The sequence below is a fragment of a genome, unplaced genomic scaffold (genome assembly GCF_019419815.1).
Source record: "Pyrus x bretschneideri cultivar Hongxiangsu unplaced genomic scaffold, Pyrus_bretschneideri_v1 Contig12, whole genome shotgun sequence".
NCBI classification, from domain to species: Eukaryota; Viridiplantae; Streptophyta; class Magnoliopsida; order Rosales; family Rosaceae; genus Pyrus; species Pyrus x bretschneideri.
In genome coordinates, this window is record NW_025999413.1 from 4,169,352 (window position 1) to 4,186,283 (window position 16,932).

At 37.4% G+C, this 16,932-nt stretch overlaps 2 protein-coding genes across 2 annotated transcripts; one reads left to right on the forward strand and one right to left on the reverse strand.

Annotated features, from left to right (window-relative positions):
• The first annotated feature begins 3,268 nt into the window (after positions 1-3,268).
• On the forward strand, positions 3,269-4,289 carry LOC103966829 (late embryogenesis abundant protein 2-like). The gene is made up of 3 exons (XM_009380047.3): positions 3,269-3,400; positions 3,501-3,569; positions 3,802-4,289. Exons 1-3 carry the CDS (start codon positions 3,344-3,346, stop codon positions 3,880-3,882), a joined length of 207 nt encoding a protein of 68 aa, XP_009378322.2. The 5' UTR covers positions 3,269-3,343; the 3' UTR covers positions 3,883-4,289.
• Positions 4,290-8,377: 4,088 nt separating this feature from the next.
• Positions 8,378-15,689, reverse strand: LOC103966828 (phenolic glucoside malonyltransferase 1-like). Its single transcript, XM_048577561.1, has 3 exons — positions 15,473-15,689; positions 13,692-15,332; positions 8,378-8,700 (listed from the first exon to the last, which is right to left on the reverse strand). Exons 2-3 carry the CDS (start codon positions 14,929-14,931, stop codon positions 8,471-8,473), a joined length of 1,470 nt encoding a protein of 489 aa, XP_048433518.1. The 5' UTR covers positions 14,932-15,332; positions 15,473-15,689; the 3' UTR covers positions 8,378-8,470.
• Between the last annotated feature and the right edge of the window lie 1,243 nt (positions 15,690-16,932).

Here is a 16,932-nt window from a genome sequence, read left to right on the forward strand (position 1 = left end):
AGATGTTAGCGCATGAGATTTCTCAAAATTGGTTGGTTATATATGGCAAAAATCACATGAGCTAAGTTATGAGAAGTAGAGGGATTAAGCCAACCGGCCTAACTGATTTTTATATTCAGATATTCCTTTTCTTAACCACGTTGTTCATACTTTGTTTAATTATTGTTGTTAGATGAACATTTTGTAAATGGATAATGTCAGGAAAATTAAATTTGGACACAAAATTTTAAAAACTAAAGGACATGGAAGTTGATGATTGGTTGATTACTCAAACGTTGATAAATGTATTTATTCTTTATTGATGACATATTATTTAGTTTACAAATTTAGTATCCAAATTTAATCTCCCTAGCGGTACTCTTTGTAATTAATGACTTCATTGAGTTGCTACATAAAACGTGTGAAACAAATATTCGATGTTTATCGGCCAATGGAAGGTTGTCTAAATCCCACCCACTATATTATATTTTTTACTAAGGTTATAGTGCGAAATGCGGGCTAGTTTACAAGTATTTTTAGAACGATTTTTTTTTTTATTCTAAAAGCATTTGAAGTTTTTTTATACAAGAAGCATCAATTATATGTTTTTTGCATGCAGAAAGTACCTCAAATGTTTTTCAGAATTTGCTTACCTTTTTTTGCTAAGAATTGGTTCCAAAAGAAATTTCTTCAAAAAAATTTTCAATCATTACATAAGCACTTTCAAACAAGTCTAATATCACTACAATTAAATGGGACATTTATAAATAAGAAGTTTAAGTTTGACTCAGATGAATGACGAGTTTGATCTGTTATATTACTAACTCATTGTGTAATTTCGCCGAACCATTTTTGAAGTCATCCCGATCGAATACCGTCCTTGTATTAAAAGAAGGGTAGTGCTATTCATACTTTTTTTTACCTCCCCCACATCCTTGTTAATCTTTACATCTTAATCTTCTTCACTTCATTTGATCAGACGACTAAAATTTAAGAGGCATATATAAGGTGAAAATAATTACGTGTATAGCACCACCCCAAAAGAAAAAAAAAATATTATGAACAACATATTCTGTGCCGTTCATGTATAATGATGTTAATAACAGATTAAAAATCATACACCACCAAAACATAAGAGGATCCAGCTTTTAGTACTGTCTCTGAATTCTCTCTGTCATATGCAACTCAAGAAAATGACTGCCACTGATAGTCTTTCTCTCCCACTACGAGAGTCTTTCTCTCCACCCCCGTGAGAAGCCTTTTTAGTCTGAGTGCTGAGCCTTCTTCAGACTTCATCTCCTACACCGCCGGCCCTTGCCATGCCCTGGGTCGGTGGCTCTCGGATTTAGTTCTCCCAGCAATCTTTCCGCTAATCATCACCAATTTGTGCTTTAATTTTCCAAATCCTATGCCATCAATTCCAATTTCTTTTCACCATCTTTCCCATCGTCCACCTCCTTGGCCTTCCTCAAAACCATTTGATTTCAGATCTGTAGCTACTTACCTTAAACGCGTTCTGACGTGATTATTTCGGGATGTGCGTAGAGTTCCGGTGCAGGTGATCACACCACCACCTCTCACGGATTGGGAAGTGCGTTTTGATTCAGCTCGGGTGTTTACACCACCACCTCCCATGGATTTGTCTTTGACGGCTTTGTTGCCTTCGGTGACTCTGTTGCTGATGAGTTCTCTCACCAGCTTCCTTTGGTTCACTACTGATCCGTCATCTATGGTGCTTTGTGAAGGTTGTTGGAGTCGTCTTTCCATCATTTTTGTGGGATTGTTTGGCTGGATTTCTGGCGTTTGTTGGATGAAAGTTTTCCGGCGATGCATCGACAACGGTCGCAGGGAATCTAGGGTTTTCTGTTTCTTTTGCTGTTTTTGGGCTCAAACTTTTGGTTTGAGCTTTGTTTTGGGCGTCCATATTTTCTTTTGGACTTTTCTTGCAATTGAACCTCGTCCGTTGTAAATTTTAGTGTGTTTCGGTAATGTTTCTACCGCTTTTATCAAATAAAGAAAATGACTGCCACCATTTCAGCTTACTTTTGGGGACCAAACAATCAATAAAAAAATGATTGCCACTGTTTCGGTAATATTTCTACCGCTTTTCTTGTAATCGAACCTCGTCCGTTGTTCTTATCTTTTTAGTTTTTATTATTTTATTAATTTATTTTTATTAGTTTTAAATATCCACGTGGCGTTATGTAATTATTCACATGGATACCACGTCATCAGTTGACGGTAAACTTAATAGCAACCTTAACATGGGTATGAAAGTGTCGTAAAATTATAACTTTATGTACCACTCTGAGATAAAAAAAACTTCATGTACCAAATGTTGAAAACCAAAAAAATTTTAAAGTAGTAAATTGAGATTAACCCCACTTTTTTTATATCAATATTGTTATTCTTTATGAACCTAATATAATAAGTTTCTACTCTTATCTTATTCATCCATTTTTTATTGATTGTTTAGTCTTGTATCATAATTAAAGCTCCGCAGCATGAGAAACACACTCTATCAACGTATTGTTAGTTTAGTGACTCCTACATTATTGCGTAATGAGGAAACATCCACGTCTCATCACACCTTTATCTCTCTCGCACGTTGGAGAGGGTAGTGTCGAAGTTTCAAAGACGTTTTAGTGGATTATTACTACTCACGTTATTATTGTTCTAACTTAATCATCTGCACAATTCGATAATTATTGAGTTCTACTAAGAAATTTTTTTGATACAATTAGAATCAAAATCTCTCAAATATTAAAAGAGATTTAACTTCATAAGATTTCCGGTGTCAAAAATATACTTCAACAAGTGAAAAACGAGAGTGAAACAGCTGAGAAGCACAAATAAGGGTTTCGTGCAGTATATGAAGAGACAATACCGTACTCTCATGCTTGTTTGTATTTTAGTAGAGGAGAGAATGGAGCCTAAGACCTAGAATTAAACTAACTTAACTAACTTGAAGTGGCCTACTCTCTTGTTTTTGCCATGAGTAATTAAACTGTGCATGGAAATGTGACATTATATTTTTACTCTGTAAGCTGCCTAGATTCAAGTTCAAAGTCGATAAATTAGGCCACAATTTAGCCTGTTTGCAAACAACCCTCTCTAAATTCGTAACTAATTAGCTTTGTCATGAGAGAATGACTCAAACCCTAATCAAAGGTAGCCCTGGTCTTTAGGCTTGAGTCTAAACATTGCTCAACATGTGTCGAGCAATGAATGGAACTGAAAAAACTATAAAATCCCCCTCACTAACCTCAACATTTCATCATCATAAGGAAGTTGTAAGCATTTTGCAGCGGCCTCATATTTTCTTGTGTGCATTTGTGTAGAAAGAGAATTATACTTTATCAAGATGAACCAATCCCAGAACATGAGCCAACAAGCTGGCCAGGTCAAGGGCCAAGCTCAGGTGAGTCTAAAAGCATCTGACTAGAAAAGCACTTTGGTTAAAAATTTGTTGGTCGTTTTGATGGTTGATGATCATGTGCTTTTGCAATTTTGATATACAGGAAAAGGCCAGTGGCATGATGGACCAAATGAGCAATGCTGCCCAATCTGCCAAGGAATCAGCCCAAGGGGTTTGAACTTCTTGTTCCTTTTGTTAATTCTACAGACATTACATCCGTTCTTTGCCAAGGAATGATTTTGTACCAATAACATGTGAATGCGCTATATTATTGACATGTTATGTGCAATGATATCAACGCCTTAATGATACTGTATCAACAATCCGTCATTTAATAAAGAAACGTCATCTACACTTATTATGCGTTGCATATGCATGTTGTAATTGCATGTATGTTTTTGCAGGCTGGTCAGCAAATGATGGAGAAGGCACAGGGAGCAGCTGACTCCGTCAAGGATGCAGTTGGAGCCAACAAAAGAAGCTAAGGTGATGGGAGATCTCATCCGTCTGATTCCTCCAAAATTTTGTGTTCCTGTTTTTGTTTTGTGATTCTTTCTCCTTTTTTCTTTTTTTGGGTTGATCTTTTACTTAAACTTGCCATTTGAAACAAGAACAGGGTCTGATCATGTAATCCCTTACTGTTCATTGAACATTATGCTAATAATTTCAATTATATTTGTTTGTTAAATTTTTTTTTTTTATGCCAAATGAAATCGGAAGCCATTTCTATTTAATTGCAAATCATAATACGACACATACAAAAACAATTCAATTGAGAGTATGCTCCTTTTGTGTCCTTGTGTTTTGTTTTGTGATTGTTTGTTATTGGGTTGATGTTTCGTAGACTTGACATTTGAAGCAAGAACAAGGTCTGACCGTGTATGCTAATAATTTCAATGATTTTTCTCCAACACCAGTGTTTCTTTAGACTGATATTTCTGATAACAAATGAAATTGAAAACCATTTTTATTAATCTACAAATCACAGTACATACAAAATAAACCGAGAAAAAAAGAAGAAGAAGAAACTTGTGTTGAAACAAACTTTAGTAGCATGCAACTACATACGGCTTAACTTTTCTTCAAGACCTTCAGCAAATAGATAAGCAAAAGCGCAAATAGATAAGCAAAAGCCTCCATATAACGTTTTTCCAAAACCAACCCAACCTTAATTGCACCATCGCCATTCTTGCTCTTTTGATAAGATATCGCCCCTGTTCCATCTATCGAAACTACCTCGTGCTTCACTGCATCATAAAACTTAAACCGGGGTGAACCGGCGGTGTTAATTGTTCTATCAGTACTAGGCTGCAGTAGTGTATTCAAGATTCTTGAGACCCAAGTCTCTGCACCCTCCAAAAGGGTCTTGACCAAACTTTTTATTTTGCATTCAAGGCCACTAACAGTCCAAGAAATTATTTGTTTTCTGCACCCTCCAAAAGGGTCTTATCCAAACTTTTTATTTTGCATTCAAGGCCACTAACAGTCCAAGAAATTATTTGATTTCTGCACCCTCCAAACGGGTCCTGTCCACACCCTTTAAATTGCATTCAAGGCCACTAACAATCCATCTTCTCCCAGTAGGAATTTTGTTTTCGCAACTACTCCATGTCCATCGGATGCATTTTGTGAGGATCTTAGAAATTCACGCATCGTATATCGTGCAGTCAGAAATTATTTGACTTTTTTTATTTAAAATTAAATACAAAATAGTATCTGACGAAAACTGACCGCACGATGTATGATGAACGATTAAGATATGGAGATCCCTATGATTCTCACAAAATGGATTTGGAGATGATCCTCTTCCTACAAACATAAGCCTAACGGCCCTATTTTTGATCGTGCGGTCCGATTTAACGACTAAGATCGACACTATAAATACCTATGTATTTTTGGTTGATCCAACGGTACAAGTTCAATCTTTTTTTTAGTTTTATATTTATATGTTTATTAAATCCAACGGCTGAGATCATATATGATCAAATCTAACGATAAAAAAAAGATCTAATGTCCCAAATTTAAATTCAATGGCTAAAATAATTAAAAAAAATTATTTAACTCAAAATTCATTCAAAAACTCTATAAATACCTATGTATTTGTTCAAATATCCACCCAAAACTCACACCTACAATTCTTCAAATTTTTCTTTCTACCATCTTCCAAAATCATTTCTATTGATCATGGTTTATTAGTGATCCGATTTAGTGATTTTTCCATAGTGCTTCATGAGTTTTATATGTCGATTTAGTGATTTTTCAATATTTATCGGAATTTAAATATTTAAGGTTAAAATGTTCATAAAATTAATTTATGATAGTCTACATATATTATTTTTAAAGTCAATTTAAAAAAAAAAGCCTAAATTTATTTTTAATAATTTGGGCTAAAATTTTAGGCCAGAAGAGTTGGAGCAGAAAAGTTGTTTCTGGATTAAAACCTAATTTTTACTTCAACGGTTGGAGATGGTCTAACAAAGGTGCGTAGGGATCAACACTTGAAACAAAACCGAAACTGAAACATGAACAAAATTAGACCGCATTGAACGATTTGGTTTTGCCATTTTAAAATGATTTCAGTTTGAAACCGAATCGTAGTTTGAAAAAAGGTTTAATTTCAAATTTGAACATATGAAACCGCACCGCAAAACTTAAAAGGGTTTTTTTCTCTGGTTTTTATATTTGCGGAGCTTTTAATTTGGTCGTTGGGATTTTTTTTCTATATTTGATCTTGTATTCCAGGGTTACAGCTCCGACTCTCGAATTAGTATTGCTCGCTGTTTTTCTTGTTTGAGTACTTATATGTAAGTGGTACCATATTGTAAGCAGTTCAATGAAACTCATTAGTCATAACTGTATTAACTAGGTACTACGATTACAATACATTCAATTCATGCTGAGTATAATACCGCACATAACAGAAATTTATCACAAGAACACCTACTTGTATTCAACGTCATGGATGATATGCAAGTCAGTCTTCTTCTCCCACTACTCAATAGCTCCCTTACTGTATGAATTGGTCTCAGTAATACTTAGGGTTTTTTCAAGTATGGGGGCAGAGACTATAACTTCATATATACACGGCTAGGGTTACACAACCAGCTTATTAACAGTTATATATCCTTATCATCTTAATATTGAATGAGTCCTATCATGATTCAATATCTTTGCATTCAATCCTTATCAGGATTTCTTTAAGTTAGCTGCATGGAGTTAAGACTCCGTAGTCCTCATGAATTAAAGATTAACTATACCACTTGTATTACAAATAGCTCGGGAATAAAGTTAAATGTCATCCAAGTAATATCAACTAACACTCATTGTCATTCACTAGAACTTTACACACATGTCCACTGGCCTTAGGCTCTTCCGCGTAGTGAAGAAAACTCTGTAAAGTCATGTAATTATTGTTGCTTTTGTAGTTTTTGTTGAGAACTTTTCCAGATTATGAACCCCTTTGAGATTGCAGTGAAGCCGCTGAATCACGACGGCTTTGGTTTAAACTGGTGTACAGTTTGGAATATTATTTGGATTTCAGTGGCAATTTGAACCCTTTGGATTGTATTAATGGCTAAAACATTTAGTTTGCAAATTTGAAACTGAAACTAAAATAATTTAAAACCGAATCAAAGCAAACCAAAATGGTTTCGGTTTTACGCAAAACCGCACCGAACCAATCCAAACTGTGCCCACCCCTACAAGTGCGGCTTACTAACAGATGAGTCTCACATCTGTTAGAGAAACATACAAATGATGATATAAATATATATTAAGAGCATATTTTCATTTTTTGAAATATTATGCTCAAAGGGTAATGCTAAGACCATGTCCAAAGGAGATGTCAAATATGTCAAATATGATTAAAAAATATTTAGGTGTTCTTCAATGGATATGTCATATATGATGTGACATGTGAGTCATTTGACTTTTTACTTTCTAGTTGCCTTTTCTGACAGCAAATAAAGAAAGAGTCAAATATATTTAATTGATTTTTTTAATTCATGGATCCCATTAACAACCAATAGAATAAAAACTACAATTAATTTTGATTATTTTTTATTAGTTAATATAACTCTAGGTCCAATAAAATAATAAAATAAATATTTGACACATTCATTGGAAAAGAAGAGAATTTAGCACTTGTATTCAATTTGCTACATCAGTCATCAAATAAAATTTTGATATATTATATTTGACATCTCCTTTAGAGATGCACTAAGGGAGACCAAAATTTTAAATCAAATTTTGTAAACCAAATGATGTGGCTGTTGATGATTAGATTATTAATTAAGTGTTGATTAACTTGTTTATTTCCGATTGATAACATATCATTTGATCTGCAAATTTAATTTAAAATTTTAATCTTTCTTTTTTAGCATTATTCTATGCTCAAATATTCATTATTCTATTTACTATCGTTTTGAGTCCACTGCTAATGGCTCGGTGTCTAAATCAGGTCGGATCCTCTTGGTCCACCGCCAATGACAAAGACGACGATCTGGGATTCCAATTCGGTGCCTCCTCATACGCTATCGTCTTTGTCTGGCAATGGTTTCAACAACGTGGCAAAGCCTTGTTGAACCATTTTTGTGATTGGACCTCCGTCTACTCGGGCAATGGGTGGCTGCTTCGTTCAGAGAACATTACGCTAATAATTCCAATTTTATTTTTCTCTGGCACCAATGCTTCAGAGCGTTTGTTCATTTTTTTTATTATTTTAATTAATGCCAAATGAAATCGGAAGCCGTTCCTACTTAATTGCAAATCACAATTTGATGCATACGAAAACAACTCAATTGAGAGTATGCTCCTTTTGTGTCCCTGTGTTTTGTTTTGCATTTCTTTGTTTTGGGGTTGATGTTTCTTAAACTCGACATTTGAAGCAAGAACAAAGTCTAACTGTGTATGCTTATAATTTAAATGATTTTTCTCCAGCATCAGTGTTACTTCAGAGTGTTCATTTTTTTTTATTACAAATGAAATCGAAAACCATTTTTATTAATCTGCAAATCACACAAAATAAACCGAGAAAAATCACAGTACGACACACAAAGCTTTAGTAGTATGCTACTACATACGGCTTAATTTTTCTCCAAGACCTTCAGCAAATAGGTAAGCAAAAGCCTTCATGTAACGTTTTTGCAAAACCAACCCAACCTCAACCGCACCATCGCCATTCTTGCTCTTTTGATAAGACATCGCCCCTGTTCCATCTATCGAAACTATCTCGTGCTTCGTTGGTCTCCCCCATCCGAAATCCGCTGCATCGTAAAACTCAAACTGGGGTGAACCATGTTGAACTATAAGTATTTGAGCTGAAATGTTTTAGAATAAGTTTTGGTTAAATTGGTGTATCCACTTGTGCAAAATGAGGCAAAGTGTAAATGTCTAGTTTAGTAAAAGGCCATGAGTGCCATGTGTTGAGTGATCCATGAGATTAGAAAAATGTGTGTCTAGGATGAAATGTGGTGTTCTTTGTGGTCCCAAGTTAAGGGCCTTCAGTTAATGTAAAAGCACGTTAGTGCTCCTTTTTGAAGTGTGAAGAAATATTCCTCTGCAAGAAAAGTTTTCTGCAGAGCTAAGAACAAGAAACCATTCGTTTTCTCCAGTTGCTGTTCATTGTTGTTTTCTGTGCAGCTCCATCCAAATCAAAACTCTCGTTGATTCTAGTAACATTAACATGGCCTCAGAGCCAGGTTGGGTCTAACAATCTGGGCGTAAATCTGTGAAGCTATTTTTGAGCTCAATCGAAGCTCTCTTGAAGCTCTGTGAAGTTGTCGATTCAGATCAAAACATGTCTGGATCTGGAGGCTCGGAAGTGAGAACTCCAGTTTTCTCCGGTGAGAACTACGAGTTCTGGAGAATTAAAATGACAACGATTTTCAAATCTCTTGGGTTATGGAATCTGGTAGAGAAGGGGATTGCAACCTCCAATCCGAAGAAGAAGGAAGCTGGAGAAGCATCGGAGGATGATGGAAAAATGGTAGCTGTTCTGATGAAAGACGCAAAGGCTTTGGGAATCATTCAGAATGCAGTCTCGGATCAGATATTCCCACGAATTGCCAATGCCGAGTCAGCCAAGATGGCATGCGATTTGTTGTACGGGGAGTATCACGGTGGTGATCAGGTACGATCTGTGAAACTGCAGAATCTTAGGAGAGAGTTTGAATATGCTAGGATGAGAGATGATGAGTCTTTATCTAGCTATCTTACACGGCTGAATGAGTTAATTAATCAAATGAGAACATTTGGTGAATCTCTGTCGAATGAGAGACTTGTGCAGAAAGTACTGATCAGTCTTAGCAAACCTTATGATTCTATCTGTTTGGTTATAGAAAACACAAAGTGTCTAGAGACTGTAGAGTTGCAAGAAGTAGTTGCAATCTTAAAGAGTCAAGAACAACGGTTTGATCTGCATACTGTTGATACTACTGGGAAAGCATTCTCATCTTTCTCAGTGAGTTCAAAAGAGTAGAATAGGGGTGAAGGTCAATCTGGTTCATCTCAGTTTCAGAAAAATTGGAATAATAAGGGCAAGAAATGGGGTTCAAAACCTAAATTTCAGCAGAAACTTCCTGCTAATTCTGCACATAATGCACAGTCAATGGGGCAGATAGGTACCAAACCACAGTGCAGGGTATGTTCTAAGTTTCACTTTGGAGAGTGTAGGTATAAAGGGAAACCTAAATGCTATAACTGTGAAAAGTTTGGTCACTGCGCTAGAGAGTGCACAGTAGGCAAATTGGTGCAGAAGGCAAATAGTGCTAATCAGGTAGAGGTGACAGGGAACCTGTTTTATGCAAATAGCACAACCACTGAATCAAAAGTGAATGGAGAATGGTATGTAGACAGTGGTTGTAGCAACCATATGACAGGGGATTCTAAGTTGTTGATAGACATGAAGACAAATGTGGTTGGCAAGGTTCAAATGCCCACAGGGGAACTCATGAATGTGGCAGGTTTTGGTACACTTGTGATAGACACTAGCAAAGGCAGAAAATATGTCAAAGAAGTAATGTATCTACCTGGGTTGAAGGAAAATCTGTTAAGTGTGGGGCAGATGGATGAACACGGTTACTACCTGTTATTTGGGGGAAAAATGTGTAGTATCTTTGATGGACCTTCATTGGATTGTCTTGTACTCAAAGTTGAAATGAAAAAGAACAGGTGTTATCCTTTGACATTGATACCAAATGATCAGGTTGTACTGAGAGCAGGTATTTCTAAGTCTACTTGGATATGGCACAAGAGACTAGGCCATCTGCATTTTAGAGGTCTTCAACAGCTTAAGAACAAAGAAATGGTGCATGGTCTCCCAGTTTTAGAAGAAATGGATGAAGTTTGTGAAGGTTGTCAGTTTGGGAAACAGCACAGAGAGTGGTTTCCAAAGAATCAAGCATGGAGAGCAAGTAAACCTCTAGAACTGGTGCATGTGGATCTGTGCGGTCCTATGCAGAATGATTCTCTTGGGGGTAACAAATATTTCATGCTTCTTGTAGATGACTGTACAAGAATGATATGGGTTTATTTCCTGAAATATAAGTCAGATGCATTGATCTGTTTTCGAAAATTCAAGTCCATGGTGGAATTACAAAGTGGCTTTAAGATAAAATGTTTAAGGAGTGACAGAGGGGGTGAATTCACATCTTGTGAATTTAACAAACTGTGTGAAGATGCAGGGATTCAAAGACAGTTATCTATGGCCTATACTCCACAACAGAATGGAGTGGTAGAGAGGAAGAACAGAGCTGTAGTTGAGATGGCAAAAGCTATGCTCCATGACAAAGGACTACCATACTACTTATGGGCAGAATCTATACTCACAGCTGTCTATATATTGAACAGGTGTCCTACAAGAGCTCTTGAAGAAGTAACTCCATTTGAAGCATTCAGTGGTCGAAAACCTGGAATTGCACATCTTAGAATCTTTGGTTGTCTGTGTTATGTACACACACCAAATGAGTTGAGACAGAAACTAGATGCAAAGAGTGTCAAGGGCATATTTGTAGGTTATGCAACCTGTGAAAAGGGGTACAGGGTGTATGATCCTCTTAGCAAAAAGCTTATACTCTCAAGGGATGTAGTGTTTGATGAAAATGCAGCCTGGGAATGGAAGACAGCTCCTGAGGACTATGTAACTGTGTTTAATCCTAGTGAGCTATCTGTGCTGCCTAAATGTATCCCATCAGAGACAACTCCAGAGGAAAATGATTATGCTTTGTCACCAAATCTGGCATTCTCTCATGAATCTGTAAGTGATGTGGACAGCAGCATGAGAAGGACTCAAGCTTTTGATCACACTCCATTGAAATGGAGGAATCTAGATGATGTTTTGGCACAATGCAATCTTTGTATTATGGAACCTGAAAAGTTTGAAGAGGCAGCCAAAGATGAAGCATGGATGAAGGCTATGAAAGATGAACTGTCAATGATTGAGAAGAATGCAACATGGGATTTGGTGAACAGACCAAGTGATAAACCCATAATTGGGGTTAAGTGGGTGTTCAAGACCAAGCTTAATCTCGATGGGACAGTGCAAAAGCATAAGGCAAAGCTGGTAGCCAAAGGATATGCTCAGAAACCAGGTGTGGATTACAATGAAACGTTTGCACCTGTAGCTAGACTGGATACAATTCGGACTCTAATTGCTTTGGCAGCTCAGAAAAGTTGGAAATTATATCAACTAGATGTGAAATATGCTTTTCTGAATGGAGTACTCAAGGAAGAAGTTTATGTAGAACAACCAGATGGTTTTGTGATCAAGGGGAGTGAAGACAAGGTGTACAAGCTTTATAAAGCTTTATATGGTCTAAAACAGGCGCCAAGAGCCTGGTATAGTGAAATTGATACCTATTTTGCTCACTGTGGGTTTGTAAAAAGTCAGAGTGAAGCTACTCTTTACATCAAAGCAAGGGGAGGAGAAATTCTGATAGTTTCAATCTATGTGGATGACATAGTGTATACTGGGAATAGCACTGAGATGTTGAAGGAGTTTAAGGAAGACATGATGACAAAATATGAGATGACAGATTTGGGGCTCCTTCATCATTTCCTTGGTATGGGAGTGATTCAAACTCACACAAGCATATTTATCCATCAAAGGAAGTATGCTGTTTCTTTGTTAGATAAGTTTGGTTTGAGTGAGTGTAAATCTGTGTTTACACCACTGGTTTCATCAGAGAAGCTATGCAAAGATGATAGCAGTGGTTCAGCAAGTGAGGAACAGTATCGAAGAATTGTGGGAAGTCTGCTGTATCTCACAGCAACTCGACCAGATATAATGTATGCTGCAAGCCTTCTAGCTCGATTCATGCACTGCCCTACAAATAAACATCTTGGAACAGCCAAAAGAGTGCTTAGGTATATCAAGGGAACTTTAGACTATGGTTTAGAGTATGTAAAGGGAAAAAATGCAATGCTAATTGGATTCTGTGATAGTGATTGGGGTGGATCTGTTGATGATAGCAAGAGTACTTCTGGTTATGCATTTTCCTTTGGCAGTGGAGTGTTCTCGTGGGCCTCAGTGAAGCAGAATTGTGTAGCACTCTCTACAGCAGAAGCAGAGTACATCAGTGCCTCTGAAGCAACTGCTCAAGCCATTTGGCTTAGGTTTGTTCTTGAAGATTTTGGTGAGATGCAAACTGAAGCAACTCCAGTACACTGTGATAATACAGCAGCAATTGCAATTACCAAGAATCCTGTTTTCCATCAGAAAACCAAACACATTGACAGAAGGTATCATTTTATCAAGAATGCACTCCAGGAAGGGATAATCGATTTGGTGTACTGTCCAACAAATGAGCAGGTGGCAGACATATTTACTAGGGCTTTGTCTAAGGATCGGTTCAACTATCTTCGAGATTTGCTTGGTGTGAAATTAGCTCAAAACTTAAAGGGGAGTGTTGAACTATAAGTATTTGAGCTGAAATGTTTTAGAATAAGTTTTGGTTAAATTGGTGTATCCACTTGTGCAAAATGAGGCAAAGTGTAAATGTCTAGTTTAGTAAAAGGCCATGAGTGCCATGTGTTGAGTGATCCATGAGATTAGAAAGATGTGTGTCTAGGATGAAATGTGGTGTTCTTTGTGGTCCCAAGTTAAGGGCCTTCAGTTAATGTAAAAGCACGTTAGTGCTCCTTTTTGAAGTGTGAAGAAATATTCCTCTGCAAGAAAAGTTTTCTGCAGAGCTAAGAACAAGAAACCATTCGTTTTCTCCAGTTGCTGTTCATTGTTGTTTTCTGTGCAGCTCCATCCAAATCAAAACTCTCGTTGATTCTAGTAACATTAACAAACCAGCGGTGGTAATTATTCTATCAGTACTAGGCTGCAGTAGTGTATTCAAGATTCTTGAGACCCAAGTCTCTGCACCCTCCAAAAGGGTCTTGTCTAAACTTTTTATAACTTCACTAATAGCATTCAAGGCCACTAACAGTCCATCTTCTCCCAGTAGGTCTTTTGTTTTCGCAACTACACTATGTCCTGCGATGCAATTCCCGAAATAGGTTGGTGGTAGGGGAGGGTCTAAGCGCGACCGGCAGTCCACGTGAAGGATGAATACTACTTTCTCTGTCTTGATCTCTTCAGCCCTAACTAAGCAAACCCATGTATAGGCACATGTTAGCAAATTTGTCGACAAATGCAATAGTTTTGAATGATCAGCTTGTTCCTTCTTCTTTGCCTTCATAGTCCTCATCACTGACCGCCTTAACATTTCGATTTTAGCTCGTGTGAACTCGAAGGTGCCTCGAATTCTGTCTCCTGGACCTCCAACCTCAAAAAGCATTAAGGTTCTATTGTTTGGACCACCCAATCTTAACCACTCGTTTGAGAAGATTGCTTGGAGCCCGGCAGGGTCCTTAATGACCTTTCTGTTGTAAGTTGGCAAGGGTGGCGGTCCTCCTCCTTCTCTTCCTCCATGTTTGCATAAGTGACCCCAAAATTTGAAAAACGAAAATGCAGATAAGCCATCAAAGACAGCCTTGTGCATGGCTGATCCAATTGAAAAACCGCCATTGGGAAAGACGGTTATTTGCAATGCCAGCACAGCAGCTTTGTCATGAGACACTGCCAATTGGGGTTCAAGAGGATGGTATTCTTTGGCTTCAATGTCAAAGTTGTTGGTTGAAATTAGACGGTGGAAATCAGCATCAGACTCGGCGATTGTGAGCAAAATTGCATCGCCTTTGACATAATTGAGAACGGGTATAGGGGAGTCTAGAGGCCAGGTGAGGTTTCCTGCTAGAGGTACAAAGTGTTGGAAGGTGGCAGAAAGCGAGGTTTTAAGTTTCGGAAATATGGAATCGAAGAAGTGTGATGGGTCGAAAGAAGGCATGTTGTAGAAGGAAAGGAATTGAGGCGGTGGGAACCTTAGCCAGCGGAGGTCAAAGAATGTTAGAGGAAGAGACACATCATCCGGGTGGGCGGAGTCCAGCGGCGAGCTTGGTTTGGGAGCTACCCTGCAAACCTCAATAACTTTGACGGAGCCTAGTTTTGCCATCGGAGATGGAAAAGAAAGCTGGACCCCTGAAACCATGAGCTGAACAGAAAATTTTCACACGGTTGGTTTCAGTTTCAAAATCGAAAATTTTAGAAGAAACCGAAGAAGAGAGACGGATTGGGATGGGCCGGAGAAAAGAGTGAATGAGGGTGAGATGATATGCACAAGAAAGGAAGAAGATAGAGTTTGGTTGTGCAAATTGCAAGTGTGGATGAGACATTTACTTGACATATAGCGGGACATATTTTTCGAAGTGGATGATAGATCCCACCTTTCTAATAATTTTGTTTCGGTAATGCATCCATGCTATGTGGCCCAACAATACAGTGACATGTCACTCCAAACAACCACGGTTTTAGTATTCCGCCAACCCAGAACCCTTCTTCTCCATCACATCGCCCAGCAGCTTTTCCCTGTGCATTGTCAAATCTTTCCCTCTGTGTAAAACGAGTGTGTAACATATTAGTAGACATCACAAGTGGCATTTCTACTTTATTGCAAATTACAGTACCACGCATATAAAATTAAAAGAAAGAAAACACTTGCGTTGAAACCAACTATATATGGCTTCAAATACCTTCAAAACCTTTAGCAAATAGAGAAGCAAAACACCACCATCGCCGTTCCTGTTATCTTCAAAACAAACTACCGGTGTTGGTATTCAAAGTTTGCTAACTCAAGACCAGGATATTTGGGTGATAAGTTTATGAACTGTATCACACCTCTCACTCGCTTTCACTCTCTACGAAGTTGGACAAACAAAAAGAAAAGAAGCAGCAAGCTTCTTGGAAAAACACACTCTAATAAATTAAACAGTTTACAAACTGATTTGTTGAATTGAAAAATAGAATTGGAGTATTTTGAAGCCTTTCGGAGAACGCTTACTTATACAAGCAGAAAAGAAAGAACAATAAACATTACAAAATAAGGACTGACATATACAGCAGCCTTAGCCATCTCCAACTGACTCGATCAAAAGGCTATAGAGCTAAAAATAGCTCGAAATGACATGAAAACCGTCTTCAACTGATGATTAAGTCAAATGGCACATGGGCTCTACCGGGCTAAAAATGGAAAAAGGGGCCAACCGGCCGGCCCAAAGGTTTGAATGCAACGGCTACTTGATGTGAGCATAACGTCAGCTAGCTGATGCCATGTTACCGTTGCATTTGAATATATATATATATATATATATATATTTTTTTTTTAAATTCTAATTTCTTTCTTATAAATACCTAAGCCATGTCATCAGACAGATAAGAATCCTATTTAAAATAAAAAAATTTGGAATTATAACCATTTCAAAGAACACTTACTGAAATATATCCTAGTTTTTTTAATTCTTATAAATTTAACCAAAATTGATGTTAGAAGACAAAATTACCCCTAGACTAAAACTTTCCCTTCCACCTAATATTGTGTTTTTTTTTTGCTCTGAACGTCATCCCTATCATTGAACTATCGGGATCCAAGCACCAACACACAACTTTGTTATCTCTACTCAATAGCAATTGAACTAAGAGATCAACACACCAATCAATTTACCTAAATAAATGTCACTTTTTTCTTACCACAAACCATGTAGTTAATGTCTCAACCGTACGAGTTTCACGATTGCTACCCGAGCGAGTGGTAGGTGGATCATTGGGTTCTATTGGGTATCGGCAGCCGGCCAATCTTTAGAGCTCTACTGTTTTGTGCTCTCTCTCATCCGCTTGTATAAAAATCAAGGGTAAACTTGTAATTATGGCAATGTGGCTTTGTCTGCAGGCTATGCACAAATTTTCCGCGTTTTGATGGTTTTTTTTTTTTTTTTCTTGTTTTTGTGTCGCACTTGCATGCATCATTGCTTTCGCAGCTTCCAGCTATCTCGTCCGTTATTGCACTTTCATATGCTGTCACGTATCTTTTTCCCTCTCACTTCCTCTATTAAAAGAATGAATAGTATATTGCAGGGTTATGGAAAGTGATGGACTGAATAGTTTTCGTACATCACGTTGATAAACTTTATAGTACAATATATGCACCATTGGTCAA